At 35.8% G+C, this 17,041-nt stretch overlaps 1 protein-coding gene across 7 annotated transcripts; it reads right to left on the bottom strand.

The window, feature by feature from the left end:
• Positions 1–2,963: 2,963 nt before the first annotated feature.
• LOC111902231 (alanine aminotransferase 1, mitochondrial) lies at positions 2,964–4,989 on the bottom strand. Of its 7 annotated transcripts, none has more exons than XR_006187046.1 (6): positions 4,845–4,989; positions 4,309–4,745; positions 4,068–4,144; positions 3,823–3,960; positions 3,378–3,729; positions 2,964–3,285 (listed from the first exon to the last, which is right to left on the bottom strand). XR_006187046.1 is itself a non-coding variant. In XM_042898187.1 (6 exons), exons 2-5 carry the CDS (start codon positions 4,086–4,088, stop codon positions 3,528–3,530), a joined length of 240 nt encoding a protein of 79 aa, XP_042754121.1. In that variant the 5' UTR covers positions 4,089–4,745; positions 4,845–4,989; the 3' UTR covers positions 2,964–3,285; positions 3,378–3,527. The 7 variants fall into 7 exon arrangements, 1 of the variants encoding a protein (XP_042754121.1); XR_006187042.1 differs by having other exon boundaries at positions 4,406–4,745; XR_008226431.1 differs by having other exon boundaries at positions 4,068–4,359; positions 4,635–4,745.
• Between the last annotated feature and the right edge of the window lie 12,052 nt (positions 4,990–17,041).

The raw sequence follows: 17,041 nt of genomic DNA, 5'->3' as shown, positions 1-17,041 counted from the left end.
GATTTCAACCTCTTTATTAAGTGCTCTAATAACAACCATGTGTTTTACCAAACATGTACTAGAAACTATAAGATTCCTCTTCAAAGATTCTTTTTGCTCATATGCTTGATCTAGCATATCTTAGCTTTTTTCTTGCTTCTCTTTGAACTCTACTTCCAAATATGTGTTCCTTCTAGAATAGTCCCTACTCTGTAAGGTATACTATGTCTTAATTCAATATAGTGGTATTGAGAGAACACTCTTCAACTATTTGTACCACCTGTTGACATATGTAAGGCCCCATGCATAGCGTCATATCTCGTTACTTCGCCATTCTTTGCTTTATAGGAGTAAATCCTAAAAGTCTACTTCTCAGTTGCATGTCTTTCATGTTTACTGCATAGGAGTCAATTCTAGGTAGTCTACATTTTTGTTATTGTTGGATTAGGGTGTCTAAGCCAATAACTAAATTGGTATATTCTTGATATAAAAGCACAATCCTTTTTGGGTTGCCCTCAAAACTAGCAACTAAGAAAAATTCATTTGGAGAAAGAGGATAATTTACTAATATATTATATAGTTAATATATTAGTTAGAAATAGTTACAATTAATTTAGAATTAATCAAAAATTAATTGGAATTAATTTCGGGTTAATTATAATTAATTAGAAGTAGAGGGAGTAAGCTGTAATTATTCAATAGTTGAACAAGATAGGAATTCTAGAACCCTCATTGCATGGCTGGTTTTTCCTAGGGCATTAGGGTTTTAAGAATGTTGCTTATTGATAATTAAGAAGTTGGATTATTGTCATATTTAAGATATTATCTCCTTATCAGCTATAAATAGGACCCTAAGGCCTCTAGTTTTCTTCCACTCTTCCAAGTCTTCAAGAGGGCTGATTTTTTCCTCCCTTCCCCTCTCTCCTCTTGTGTTCTTGTTGCTAGGGTTTAGGTATAAACCATTAGAGCCATCATCTCTTTGGTGCTAAGTTTTTCAAGCTCTACAACTACAAGGATTTGTGTGGTTTGTTTATAATAACAAATCAAAAGGTATGTAACTCTATACTTTTTATTTTTCGAATTACATTGGGGTTATGCTTGGTGTAGTTGTTCATTATACGTTGCTATCAAGGTGTATGACATAGATCTTTTATAGGATGCATGTACCCTATTAACTATTAATTGTTTTCCGCATTGTCAAATTTTGTTTTCTACAAAACTCATTAGTGGTATCAGAGCTTTGGCTTATCAAACATTGATTGCACATGAGATGAACGAACTAAACCTTGTTTTTGCAAAAAGATTGTTCTCACGATGTGACAATGCTTCTGTCACGGCGTAAGAATCTATTTTCCATATTTTCAGTTATTATCTTCCTAATCTGACTTATGATATTATTTTTGGTAATTATCCTGAATTAATTCTACTTGATTCTGAATTTCGAATATCTTGTGTGATAATTAATAAAACCTAAATATTAGGATATATCCTTAATTGATAATTTTAAATTATATAAATTAAATTGAATTATCTCTTATGAATTGAATAATTAATTTAATTATAAGAATAATTAAAGGATAATAATGAATTCATCTAGGTTTAAATTAATTAATTCACTATAAGATAATTTAGATAATTAATGTTTGAACCTCCTATATTGAAAAGATTTAAAATACACTTTATACTATATATGATTAAATATTTGATATATAATATGTATAAGACAAGTTAATCAATCGTTGGTAGGCCTCATTCACGAAGTCATACCATAAGGGGGTATAAGAAAACCCCTATAAAATGACCGTTGAATAAGTGTCTATTCTCACTCACAACTTCCTTGCGTGGTGGAGGATCGTTAGCCGAACAGGTTGATAGGACATAACCTCTTAAAAGTGTGATGTTATTAAAGTACTAAAACATTTTATACAAATCCTAACTCTAGTTACTTTAGGATAAAATGTGAAATGTATGCTAATCGATGAAAACAAATATCACTCTTTATATGTCGTTAGTGGAGCTTGCGTAGTTAACCGACAAACTAATTTGTAACTATACAGATGATTGATGGAAAAATTGAAAATCATCATTGTTATTGAAGCGAGTGTGGTTTACCGGCATATTAATTTGAGATGATAAATTACATCGATGTTGTCAAGCGGGTTTGCATGGTTATTCACATCTCATTTGTAATCCTTGGTGTAACACTCCAAATCAGGTATGACCTTGTAGCCCTTGAAGTATTTCAATATATCATATGAGACCCTTAAGTACGCTTAGCGTACTTGGCAAGGAGGATCACTGAGGGGCAGCACGTACATTGGGCATATGTGTCGGATGTTCAAACCCTAAAATCCGGACTTGAGACCTATATAAACACCTTTAACTCTTCAGAGCCTCACCCTTAACAGCCTCCTTTAACTTCAAACGTCTCTAAAAACCCTAATATCATTTGTGAGTACGTTTTGAGCTTTGAGAGTCCATTTGTGGTCCTTTTAGTGTTCATCCAAGAAGAAGAAGTTGTCAAGGAAGCTTGGAGTGTCATTTGGCTTCAAGAATCTGCATATTGTCGACCTTGAGGAGCTTCTGGAGGTATAAAGCTTGCACCTTTCCACTTAAATCACTAGATCTAGCTAGGGTTTTCTATTTTTGTCCCTTTAGTTGAATTAGGACCTCCTCTTGTGAGTTAAGCAACTCCAGAGGATGGAAATGTCATATATGAGGTCCTTTGGTCCTTTTGCATAGGGATGAGCATAACCGGGTATCCGCCTATTTTAGCTGGAACTGGACCCGCTCCCAGAACCGGTGGTTCTGAAATTATTGGTATTGGAACCAGAACCGCTTACACCGGTTCCTAGAAATTTGGAACCGCTCCCGGAACCGCCAGGACCGGTTTCGGGTACCCGACTTTTTAAATATTAAAGTTTTTTATTTTATATATGTCCCATTGAAATAAGCAATAGGAGTCCAGGATATAAACTAAACAATTAAAAAAAACTTGATCTTAAAACAGCAACAAGTGGAATTTAACAAGTCAACAACAAACTACACAACAACAAAACATAAATAGTCTCAAAACAGCAAAACAACACAAAACAGCAGCAATGGTGTCGCGCAATCCCTTCATACCCTGATGCCAATTACAAAACCCTTAAGGCGAACTGCATAATATGCATCCAGAGCTTTTTTAGCTTTCCCTACCTCTTTTATGGTCTTATTTGGCATCTTAACTTGTGGGAAAAGATACATTGCACCTTCTGCTTTGTTGCAGGTAACACCCTCTAAGCCATTCAGTGCATCTTCCAATGTCTGTAGTTTCAATATGTGAAGGAAAAAGAAATTAAGAACTATCAAGAAACTAAGAATTGCAAATAAATTAACAATTGAATTAACTAACTGACCTTTGCACCCCTCTCTTCATATCATCAATACTATTTCATATTCACTAAAAGATAATACCTTTAGACATTGACTGAAAATAAACCCAGGGAATATCCTTGTCACCATATCCCATTGAACAAGCAACTTTCTTAAAAGAGCGAAACTGCTTTTCAGGGACATAAATGTTTTCCTGATAAACCTGCAAAATGTACATGAATGGTGAATGTCACCCTACTTAATCATGCTTTTACTAAAATTCCAATAAAAGTCCGGGGGGATTCTTGTAACATTATTTATCTCATCAACTAGAAGAACACGACCTTCTTTCTTGCAGAACTCAACAATGTCTCGTTGGTTCTCTTCAGTAAGAACCTACACATATTTAGAAAGAAAAAAACTAGAAATTAATTATCATAACATAGAGAAAACACATTTATCAGTGTTTAAAAACTAATATAGATTTACCTGGGCATTTGGGTTTCCTGGATTAATGAAAAAAAGGGCTCTAACAGTAATACCCTTTTGTCTAGCAGTTTCCAGTTGCTTCTTCAGTTCAAAGACCTCAACTCCCCACCATGTTGCTTCATCAAGATAATAAGGAACCTGAAAATTCATTATGCATTGCCCTATTATCTTTCTTGTATCCAAAACATTTTCAAAAAAGATATAGTGCATTTCCTTAAACCCTTAAACTGCATTTCCTGTCTTACCCCTGTGACTATATGAACCATTAGCTCTACCAAGAATTTAATCAAGAAACCGCCATGCTCATTCTATGGAATCAGCACTGTAAGTTTAATATATGCAAATTAGTATACTTGAATGCATATATTGATTAAAAAGATGGAAATTTTTCTATAAATATACTCATTATTAATGATTTCCCCGATATATACATCCCTGACATGCTTATTTAATACGGTTTTTAGTGAATCCAGTTCATTACATTACCTGAGCCAGAGAGACAATTTCACCACATACAGCATACTCACATTTCAAGACCTGGAAATAAAGGGGAAAAAATAGTACAAAGGACATTCTAGCTAACCTTTCCTTTTTGGTGTTATAGAAACAGTAAAAGGGACTAAATCGACTTGAACTTAAAACCCCTGGATTAATCTTCGAAATCAAAAATAAAAATTAAACAGTTATCTTGTACCGAACTCCGATTAAGGCGTTAAGATTTAAATTGCATAAAGCTCAAGTAATCGAACTAAAACAAACAAGATCAAGCGATGAACAAAGTGAAAAACATAAATGAGAAGCAATGAAATGACCTTTGGGTTGAGGGAATCGACAGTAAGAGGCGGTGTTGACTTGTCGGATGCCATGGATGTGTCAGAAGGAAGAGATGTGAAGAATCGAGCAAGCCTAGTAGAAGTATAGTACTGATTTGATGAAGAAGATGATTGATGATGGGGATTGAGCAGGTTCTGGTTAAATATAGAGATGCAATAATCAAAATTTCAAGTAATCGATGAACTGACCTTAAAGATAAATATAGAGTTGTCTTTGTAGATTGAACCATCGATTGAGCAGGTAAGGCCAATGATTGAACAGGAAGTTGCGATGGAACGAGACTGAGAGTAGAAGTGTAGAACGAGAGTGAAGACTGAAGAGTTCAAGGTCGGCGTTTTTTTAGAATGAAAACCCTAGAAGTAGAAACACTTAGACCTAAAAGTAAATAAAGTTATTATTTTTTTAAAACAAAATCACCATTATATAAATTAAAAATATATTTAATTTTATTTAGAAAATGCGGGTACCCGCCGGTACCTGTTCCGGATAACGGCGGTTCTGGGTACCCAGTATTGGAACCGGAACCGGCGGTAATCCAGCGGGTAGCGGTTTTGAAAAAAATAAGAATTGGAACCAGAACCGCTTTAGGCAGTTCCAAAACTTTGAGAACAGGAACCGGAACCGCTTAAGGCAGTTCCAGTTCCAGAACTGGCGATTCCGAGGCAGTTCCAGTTCCGAAAGCAGGTACCCGCTATTTCTGCTCATCCCTACTTTTGCAACATAAAAATGGAGTCTTGGTGGGTATTTTGACCTCATGCATGGGTTAAGAACCTTAGAAAGGTCTTAATGTGGGTATTGGGAGCATATGAGGCATGCATGGGCATAAAGTTGCCAACTTTATGCCCTAGGTCGTCTTAATAAGCTTAGATCTGACTTTTGGACGTAAAAGACTCACGTATTAAACACTTAATGGAAAAAGTGATTAATATGTTAGTACGTTGGGCATAAGTCTTTGAGCCCCAGTACGCTACCCGTACCAGGGAGGTACACTAAGCGTACACATCGCAGATGGGCTTGAATCTGTTTTGGGACTTGATCTGTTGGGCCTCATTTGGTTATTGGACCTTGTTGCATTTTAGTAATATTGGGCCATTTTATCTGTTTTGGGCCATTAATGATATGGTAGGGCCTTATTGGGCCAAGAGGCCCATTAATGATTTTTGTACATGGACTTTGGGCCCATTAACAAAGAAAGGATATTAGGGCCTTCATGGAAGGACTTGGGGTTTGGGTTTTCCCCTTTTATTATGTGATGTCCTAACATGGGTTAATATTATTATTCAGCACGGGAGGTTACGAACAGTTAGGAGAGTAGTTTCGGATTCTTCGGACATATGTGAGTCTCCTCACCATACCAATGAGTCTAAGGCACCAAGGCCGGCCCATTTCTTGATATGTAGTGTCCTACTTGAAATTGTATTATTTGGCATGATAGTTGGTATGAGCTAGGAAGTATGATAGTAGTATGTGTGGTTTGTTTGTATGCAAGACCATGGGAGAGCCCATGGCACTTGGATGTAAGACCATGAGGAGTACCCATGGCTTTCCTATCAAAGACCATGGGAGAGCCCATGACGCTTAGGTGTAAGACCATGTGGGGAGCCCATGGCATCGTGGGGTAAGACCTTGGGGACGAGCCCACGGCATCCTTATATGTTGTATGCATGGCTTATGTGATATGTATAGTTGTTTTAGCTAGTATGATACTGTTGGATTAGGTGTCTAAGCCCATAACTATAATTGGTATGTACTTGAATTGGTAGCAGCACAGTCCTTTTGGGTTGCCCTCAAACCTAGCAATCAGACAAGGAAATTATGAAAGGAGAGATATTAATTTATTATAAGATTAATAAATTAATATAAATGAATTTATTAATATGTTAAAAGATTAATATATTAATAAGAAATCATTTTGTTTAATTAATTGTTAGCCAGAAATTAATTAGAATTAATTTTGGGGTTAAAAGAATTGATTATAAGGTGCAGGGACTAGTTTGCAATTATCTAATAGTTGAGTGGAAGGCTCTAGAAACCCCTTGGATAAGGGTGGACGAAATCTTTAGGGGAAACCCTAATAATTTTGTCCATAGGGGCTTGGATAAGGCCCTTGGGTTTGCTTAGGCCCTAAGCAAAGGATAACTAGGGTTTCCCCTAAACCCTAGATCCCTCAGCTATATAAGGAGCCTCATGGTTCATGTTTTGGTCACTCTTTTCTTTTGAAGAAACCCTAAGGGCCGAATTTTTCATACTCCCTTTCCCCTCTCTCCTCTACTTTCCTTTTTGCTAGTTTGGGTGTGATTCCATTAGAGGCATTACACTTGTGGTGCTAAGCTTCCAAGAAGATCAAGATCAAGATCAAGGGAATTATCAATTGTTTACTATAACAATTGAAAGGTATGTAATTACTAAACCCTAGTTTGTTAATTTTGAAATTAGCCTCTCTCCTCTAGGGTTCTTGTTTTGCAATTCAAAGTTGTATGTTCAATAGTTAAAACATAGATCCAAAGTAGGTTGCATGTGAACTTAGGAATTGTTTTCTAGTTTATTTGTTTTACCTAAAACCCATCAATGCTATCAGAGCCATTGTTTGTTTTAAATTGAATTGCTATAATTGTTGAATTGCAAATTAGGGTTTATAGCTATTAAACCCTAAAGGCCATTTTTCGATTTCTAGGGTTTTGGATCAAAGGGTTTTCGAAAACCCTAGCCTCCAAAGAGCCCTAATCGAAATTAGGGTTAGGGTTTTGAAAACCCTAGCCTCCTCCCTTGTAAATTTCGAAATTACTAGATATTTAAGGGTTTCTTGCTTTGGATAATTGTTACTTGATTAGATTAATTGGATAATTATCCTTTACCCTAAATTTTCGAAATCTAGAGGGATAAGGATTAGGATTAAATTAATTGATTAATTTGATTGGATAATCCTTACAAGATTTAATAAATTAATTAAAAGTTAATTAATAGATAAATATTAAATCTAATTAATTGGTTTATTTAAATTTTAAATTTAATAGTTCAAATTTCGAAATTTATATAAACCCTTGGAGTTTTAAAATGTTTTAAAACACACCTTGTATATATATATATATTATAATTAAAAGTTAAATATTATATATGTATAAGAATATGGTCAGTCAAATCGCTAGTATGCCTCATTCACGAAGCTAGTCTATAAGGGGGGTATAAGGAAACTGCCTATAAAATGGTAGTTGAATGGGTGTCCACTCTCACACACCGCTTCCTTGATTAGTGGAGGGTCGTTAGCAGAATGGATTTGATAGGACAACTACCTCTCATTAAAAGTATAATGCTATTAAATAAAGTACTAGAACATTATTTTTAAAAAACAAATCCCAACTCTAGTTAATTTAGGAAAAATGTGAAAAGTATGCTAATCCATGAAATTGCACATTATGCTTTATTGGTCGTTAGTGGAGCGTGTGTGGTTTACCGGCACATCAATAGTCAATGATAAAGACAATAAGGTTACCAAGCACATTTGCATGGTTATTCACATCTAGTTTGTGATCCTCGGTATCCCAGTCACAAATAGTAGAGCATAATCCGAGATTAAAACATGTCATTAAATAGTTTTAATGTATCTCAAAAGAATTAGGAATTTCACTTCGTTTATTTTGTCTAATGGTGGAATTGGTGAATCGTCATTCACCTACCTTTATGAGATTTGAACTTGGATCTCGGCATCCCATTTCTAAGTTGTAAATCGTCATAGTTGGGTCCTAACCTTGATATGATATCTTTGGGTTATTATATTGAGGTGTCTTGGAATCTAACTAAAACTATCTTTCTTTTCAGATGTCTACTCCTGGAAACACTTCTGCTTCATCATCCTCCAGCCACAACTTCTCTCTACTAAACATCTGCTCCAAAGTCGTTATGGATGGCTCCAACTATAACGATTGGATGCATAACATCAAGATGGCGCTTAGATTCGAGGACAAAGAGTATGTCCTTGAAAAGGAGCTCAAAGAACTTGATGAGTCAAAAGCCACCTCCCGAGAGTATGCTGCCTACAAGAAACACTGTGATGATGCTACCAAAGTAGCATGCATCATGGTTGCAACCATGTCCCCAGAATTGCAGAGGTACTATGAGGACTACTGGCCTTTTGAGATGAACAAGGACCTTATGGAAAAGTACCATAAGCGAGCTCGTCAAGAAAAGTTTTAGGTAGTCAAGTCACTTATGGCTTGCAAGATGAAAGAGGGGGAATCGGTTGTATCTCATGTGCAAAGAATGCAACGCTACATAGAGCGTTTGGTCAAGCTCAACATTCACTTCGATGAGGAATTGGCCATAGACATGGTCTTGAACTCATTGCCTGATTGTTATGGTCAGTTTATTTTAACTTACCATTTGAACAACACTGAGCAAACATTGGCCCAATTGCACAACTTGTTGCAGACAGCTGAGGCAGGGATGAAGGGTAAAAGTATACCCTCCACACCTGCAAGTGCCCCTGTCTTGGCCATTGGACAGGGAAAGGGGAAGAAGAGGAAAGGTCCTCCCAAGCAAAACTGGAATAGCAAGGCTCAAGCTGTGCCATCTAGTAATGGCCCAAACGCTAAGCCCAATGGTTCCACTCCCCATGTTTCTGATCCAAAAGAGGCCGTTTGCTTTTACTGCAATCAAAAGGGGCATTGGAAGAGATCTTGCCCACATTATCTGCAAGATATCAAGGATGACAAAGTGAATCCATCCTCGGCAGGTATTTACACTATTTCATCTAAAAACTCATTATCTCCTCGTTCATGGGTCCTTGATACACGATGTGGTTTTCACATCTGTTCTGATTTGCAGGGGCTAAGGGAAAGTGAGGAGATAGAGCATGGAAGGATAAACTTGATCATGGGGAACAGAAAGTCTTCACCAGTGACCAAGATCGGAGTTTATCAACTATTGCTTAGTAATGATGTTAGATTAGACTTAATAAATTGTTGCTATTCGTCTGAGATGACGAGAAACATTATTTCATTTCATGCATTGTTCACACAAGGTTTTAAATATTCTTTTAATGATTTGAATGGTTCAATTTCTATTTATAAGAATGGTGTTTTTGTGTTTGAAGCTTTACCTTGTGATGGTGTGTATGAAACAGTGACTTGTGTTGATAGCTTAGGAAATAGTGAACTTAATATTGACTTGTCTAATAGTGTAGACAAGGCATGCTTGTGGCATTGTCGTCTTGGACACATTAACAAGAAACGCCACTACTAGAAAACAGACCTTTAATGACGTGCTTTTTACGACACGCACTGATTAATGATACGCAAAAGGACGTGCCCTTAAAATAGTGTTATCTCTCCAAAAAAAATTAAGGATTTACGTCACGCATTGTTGCATGCCCTTAATTTAGCGTCTCAAGAAAAAAAAACACAGAGGGCACTTTATCTTAAACGCGCGTTGTCTGTACCTGTCGCTTTATAATATTAATGAAACGCGCTTTTAGTAGACAAGGGGGGAAACGAAATCCCCAAAATTTTGAAAACCCGCCTCGTTTTTTCTATCTTCTATCTATCTTTCATCCTTGCAATCCACTCTCCCTCTCTGATACTCTCTCCTCTAGATCTCCCTTCATTCTCTACCTCCTGTCTCTCTGTAAACCCTAAGCCATCGCCACCTCCCTTCTCTTTAGCACGTGCTAGGGTTTTATTTTCTTTCAAGCTTCCGCTTCTCTCGTTTTCTCTCAACCCAGTACGTGTGAGGGTTCGAAATAACTGAGCGAATTCAAACAATCAATCTTCCATTTCAACTTCTTTCAACTATGGATCATCGGGTATTTTTCAAATTCCTTTTCCAGTTTTGTTCACTTTCGAAGTTGGAATGGGACCCGTTCTTTTCTATTTCATGACTCTCGATCTCAACCAACTTTTCTTCTTCCACTTCGACTTCTTCTACTTCTTCTAACAATGGTGGTTCCTGCTCAGGGGTAACCTCGGCAATATTCAATTTAAAAACCCCAAATAAGTCGAATTTTTAGGTATAGGGTTCTTTATCTGGAAGCACAAGGCCATCTGCAATTGATTCAGCTAATCTAAGCTCACAGGTACATGTTATAGTCAACAAATCGCCATCATCATCTTTGTATTTTATCAAAACAGACTTTGAAGCCATCTGCCCGTTAGTGTCACGCCTATTGACCATTTTATAACTCATTCATATAACGAATTCATATAATGTCAGTGTGTAAAAGAGAATATAAACTCATTTATGTATGTACGTACTGTTTGAGTGATCAATTGCACATACATGTATTCTTTGAGACCATGTAGTACTGAAATCAGATAATGATGAACTTATATCTTTATGCATTTTGCTGGTTTAGCTCTCAAGAATGGAAGGCACAATTGAACATACCTGCAACAGATACCCGTTACAGGATAGAGGTACATATGGTGTAAAACAATCTTCTTCATTTTTTTTCCTGTGATGCATTTGCATACCTCATATACCTTGTATTATCTCATTTTCTTATAAAGATATTTCCTTCAATTCTAACACTCTTTCGTCCCCCCCCCCCCCCCCACCATTTCCTTCGATTCTAACACTCTTTTTTTTTCCAAAGATACCCGTTACAGGACAAAGGAATTGACTAGAATGATGCTAACAATTGGGTTGTAGAGGTTCAGAACATGCTTAAGAAATATGCACATAAAGTGTTTGTAGAAATGCCAAAGAGACAAAAAAAAGTGGTGAAACTGTTAAAACTATGGTGGAAGCACGTGTGGAGGTGGAAGCACTTCTTCTGAGGTGGAAGCACGTGTGGAGTTGTCAAGTGTGAAAAGTGGGGAGACTTCTGCAGAGAGAAAAGTTTTGGCTCCTAGTGTAGCGATTGGTGAATGTTTATGGGAAGGTGACCTGCAGCTCATCATCTCTTCTTTAGTGTCTGTTATGGGAATGTTCAGAAGGTATGTCTGCCAAGTTGTTTGTTTTAAATTCTTAATGATGAGAAATTTATCAAGATTTATACGGGTCTGTTTGGTTGGATGGAATGGAATGATTACATTGTATTGTCATGGTATTTGTATATTTGGATATAGTATTTATTCACAGTTTAAAAAAAATAAATTATAGTATTGAGTTTATTTCCACTCTAGATATTAATGAATGAAATTTTTTGAATTTATTATTTATAGTAGTAAAAGAATAAAAAAACAAGTAAGCTTAAGAAGAGAGCAAGGGAAAAGCACCCTTCAAAACAGCCCAATCATGGCAGATGTTCATCTCGAGTCAAAAAATGAATCTCAATATCACTGTTGCAGAATCCTTCATTGAGGTTGCTTTCAGAACATTCGATATGATTACGGATGCTTGGGATCTCATGAGTCTGAATGTTTTTCCTGAAAACTCAAGATTAACAGCAGCAGCTCACACCAATGAAAATAAAAATACACTAGCCCCCTTACATATAATTTGCTCTGTAGAATGCTATTTCAAATCAAAGTAAATAATGGTGTTCTTTTTTTTGTAGATAATATAGAGAAGAGGATCCTGGATCTTGAATCTCAACATATAATTTGCTGCTGGCACATACATGCATATCATTACTCTTGTATGGGAACCGAGAAAATAGATGGTTAACACAGGTAACAAACAAAATATTTTGTATTCAGTATCTGGATATTTTTTGTATTATTATAAGGCTCATTAACTTATATTAGAGTTAATGTGGAGTGAACAAAACAATTAAAGAGTTTTTTTTTTGTTTGTACATAGTTGTACTTTTTCATTCGTTTTTGATGGTTGTCTCTAATTTGGATGATATATTTATTCCGTTGCCAGATGATCTCATTGTGAACTTATCAGAATCCATAACTTGGATAAGATGTAAATAATCCATGGGGAAAGAATTGAAAAACGAAGGCTGTCATGAGGGCAAGAAGGTAATTTCAAAAAGCCTCGAGTTTGTGATTAAAAAACAACAAACACAAGTGGTTTAGGTATGAAAGTTGATGGGGTCTCATAAGAACCTCTCCATTTGTTTGGCACGTGTCTTTACAGACATGTCCAACACCTTATGACGAAATTCCACCACAAGCCCACCAAGAATACTTTGATCAATCTGATTGATATAAAAAGATGAGTCATCATCTGATTATGTGCTAACCTATTACAATTATGTCCTGAATTGTTTTTCTCGATTAAACTACAATTTTGGTCTCTATACTCTATTAAAAATCACAAGTTCAAACCAAATTTTGAGATCGTCCCAAATGTCGTCCTTAGATTTGCATTGTGTTGCGGCTATATAATAATGACTTCAATTTTTGGAGTAAATTTACAATTTTGAGTTAAACATAGGGACCATATCCGCAACAAAATAGGACATTATTGGGACAATTTCAATGATTGGATTCAACTTGTAGTTTTGTGTAAACCATAGGGACTAAGTTAGTAATTTACTCTTTTTTCTTTTTCTATTTCCTCCGGGATGCCTCGTTTTCTTAAATACGTTTTTTTTTTAAATATGAATTTTTCAGACCACTTGATATCTTTTAAATTATCATTTTAGTCTTTTATCTCCCAAGATTTTAGAAGGTTATCAATTTGTTTTCTACAATTATAACTTTTTTTTAATAGTTTTCAAATCTTGAAATGATCCGTTTAGCAGGAAGCGGCTGAATGAAATAATTTGCAAGTCAATTGAAGACCAAACCAAGTATTTCTTATTTTAGCAATCTACTAAAAAAATCTACCCAATTAAATCAAAATCAATGTTGTCCAAATATAAGGATATAAATGTCCTAATAAGAAAATGATTGGTTAAAATGTTAAATGCTGCCTATAATTGAGTAGCTTTTTCAAAGTACAATGTTTTGATAAGACAAAACTTGAAAGTATAATGTTGGTATATTTTGCTTTATGATAAGTTGTAAATAATATGATAAAGAAATGAATGGTGGATGCATTCTTGGATAGCTTGCCATCCATGTTTCAGCTCAATGTCGATGTGGAATCTGCTTTTGGGCATGCGCTTAAAGCAGCTTTCATGATTATGGTTAGTTAAAAAATTGAACAAAATCATGTGGTGTTGTAGATATCAAGTAAATTATCAGGCAAGGTGTTCTTGGAAGCTGTCAATTATCAAATAAAGAAGGAAGTTCTCAAATTGGTAAATATAATATATATATATATATATATATATATATATATATATATATATATATATATATATATATATATTTGATATGTTAATGTTATGATGGTTATCAGGGTGGACGAATGGCAGCTATAAACTTGGAGTCAAGAGTAGCTTTACTTGCAGCAAAACAAGTGATTGGATTTGGATATAAATATAATATATTTATATTATCATAATCTATTTATTTTGTTGTTATTTGCAGATTCTTGGATATTAAATATAAAAAATAATATATTATTAGGTTGTGAATTTTTTTTAGTGAAAGAATTGTTTATTGATTGGTGATTTTGTGAACATGGGTTAGCAGGTGCTGCATCGCGATATCTTGGTGTTAATTAGGAGCATAATGGTGTTACTTGGTCCTATGTATTATTCCTTTTTTACCCTTCCACTAATAATAATTTATTTATTTATGTATTTATATTTATTTATATTTATTTATGCAGGCTATGGGGAACATTACTAGAAGGTCCTTTCATTGAAATGATATTGTTCCACTTGTGATGCCTTTCATTGAAGAAAACATAACAAAACCAGATTGGAGACAAAGGGAAGGAGCTACTTATGCTTTTAGATCCATCTTAGAAGGTCCTTCACCCAATCAGTTGACTCCTTTAGTCAATGTTGCTCTAAACTTCATGCTCACAACTTTGACCAAAGACCCCAACAACCATGTAAAAGACACCACAGCTTGGACACTCGGAAGTCAGATTCGATATCCCATTTGGTGTATCTCCCAAGATTCTGGACCCTGTATATCCAGGACACGAGTTTCCTCTTCCTCTAAATTTAGCAGAATCAGGTCGGATAAGATGGCGTCCATTAGGGAACACTTACCTATGGAGTGAAGCTTATAGCATTTCCAATATTCTTTCTAATGAAAGTAAGATTGGACATTTGAGGTCATTTGTCTGCTACCCTAATCTAATCATATAGAATCTTCTCCTTTGATCTTACTGGAATATTATTTCCTATAGGGTCTAGAAATGGGATTATTACTAATAACAATAGATAATTACTTTGCTCTTCATGGGATTTTCAGGTATTATGTTACTTGGCTTCACTATTTCCAATATTCTTTCTAATGAAAGTAAGTTACTTCTTCACCCTTTTATTTAATATTTTTGTGATTGAATGAAAGTCTTAATGAAAGTAATTGACAACCCTTTCTCTGTAAATGATGTTGTGATTATGGGAGAGGTGTTGTGTTTTTCTTTGTTGCTAGGTAACCTTATCAACAACAGCAATTCTACTTAAGCAGGTGAGTAATCAAGATTAAGGGAGACTTGTAATCATGTTTGGCATTCCTTTCCAGTAAGAAATAGAGTTGTATGATTATTTGTTAGTTTTATAGGAATGTATAACCCATGTTAGCAATGTATTATTTTTGTTTAACATTTGAATGATTCTTTGTATGACATTATAATTTGTGCAATTTATTTTATTTTTTGAGTATGAAATTTTATTTTATATTATGCAATGGATTGTATTTTTTGTATATGGTATTTTATTTCTATTATGAGAAATTAAATGCAAATTTAATTTAAAAATTAATAAATATATAAATTTATTTTTTTTAAACATTTAAATTTACGATACGCAAAAATGTGTGTCATCTTCATTTATGACATGGCCTTTCTTGACAGAGGCTTTCTTGATACGCATTGCGTGTCATTAACACGCGCGTCGTAAGGTTATGACACGCGAATGTGTGTCGTCTTCCTTTATGACAGGGTCTTCCTTGATACGCATTGCGTGTCGTAAACGCGCGTCGTAAATGAGTGTCGTAAATGCGCGTCGTCTCTCTTTATGACAGGGTCTTCCTTGACACGCATTTGCGCATCGTCTGAGCCTTTTACGACGCGCAATGAGCGTCGTAAAAGGCTGTTTTTCTAGTAGTGCGCATAGCCCAACTCCAAAAGGATGGTGTGTTGGAATCATTTGACCTAAAATCAGATGATATGTGTGAATCTTGTCGTTTGGGAAAGATGACAAAATCACCATTCACAGGGTCTTGTGAAAGAGGTGAAGGTCTGTTGGATCTCATACACACAGATGTGTGTGGGCCCTTCAGATCAACCACAAGGGATGCTAATCGATTCTATGTGACTTTCACTGATGATTATAGCAGATATGGTTACATCTACTTGATCAAACATAAGTCAGAAACCTTTGAAAAGTTCAAAGAGTTTAAGCATGAAGTCGAAAATCAATTGGGCAGAAAGATCAAGATACTTAGATCCGATAGAGGCGGGGAGTATTTTAGCATCGAGTTCAATGACTATCTGAAAGAATGTGGGATAGTCTCACAATTGACTCCTCCTAGGACACCACAGTTAAATGGTGTAGCTGAGAGGCATAATCGAACCTTGTTAGACATGGTTCGTTCTATGATGAGTCGTGCCTCGCTTCCTATTCACTTCTGGGGGTATGCCTTAGAGACAGCCGCCCACATCCTCAATCTTGTCCCTACAAAGAAGGTTGCCAAAACACCTCACGAAATGTGGACATGGAAAGTTCCCTCGTTAGTGCATATTAAAGTATGGGGTTGTGAAACTTTCGTAAGACGAGAGACTCACGACAAGCTAGCAGCTAGAAGTGAGAAATGTGTTTTCATTGGTTACCCAAAGCAGTCTTTTGGATATTTGTTCTACAGACCTAGTGAAAACGTGGTGTTTGTAGCTCGAAGAGGAGTCTTTCTGGAAAGAGAGCTCATATTCAAAGAGGACAGTGGGAGTACCATTGACCTTGAAGAGATTCAAGAGTCAACCAATGAAGGAACCTTATATGACACTGGAACTCAACCAGAGGAAACAGTTCATGTTGAACCGGTTGATAAATCATTACCTTTTCGAAGATCCACTAGGGTGAGTGTGCCACCTGAGTTGTATGGTTTTCATATTACTTCAGATGGTGACACATTCATAAGTGACAGAACACTGGTAAACTTAGATGAACCAGTCACTTATAAGGAAGCAATGGCAGGTCTAGAGGCTTCCAAGTGGAAAGAGGCAATGGACAGCGAGATTAAGTCCATGTATGACAACCAAGTTTGGAGTTTGATTGATAGCGCACCAGGTCGGAAGACAGTTGGGTGCAAATGAATATTCAAGAAAAAGACAGACATGGATGGGAATGTGCATACGTTCAAGGCTCGACTGGTTGCAAAAGGTTTCACTCAAACGCCAGGGGTTGACTATGATGAGACTTTTTCGCCGGTGG

The sequence above is a fragment of the Lactuca sativa genome, chromosome 9, assembly GCF_002870075.4.
Source record: "Lactuca sativa cultivar Salinas chromosome 9, Lsat_Salinas_v11, whole genome shotgun sequence".
NCBI lineage: Eukaryota > Viridiplantae > Streptophyta > Magnoliopsida > Asterales > Asteraceae > Lactuca > Lactuca sativa.
Note: the sequence above shows the minus strand (reverse complement) of the source record. Positions and strands in the feature narration are given on the sequence as shown.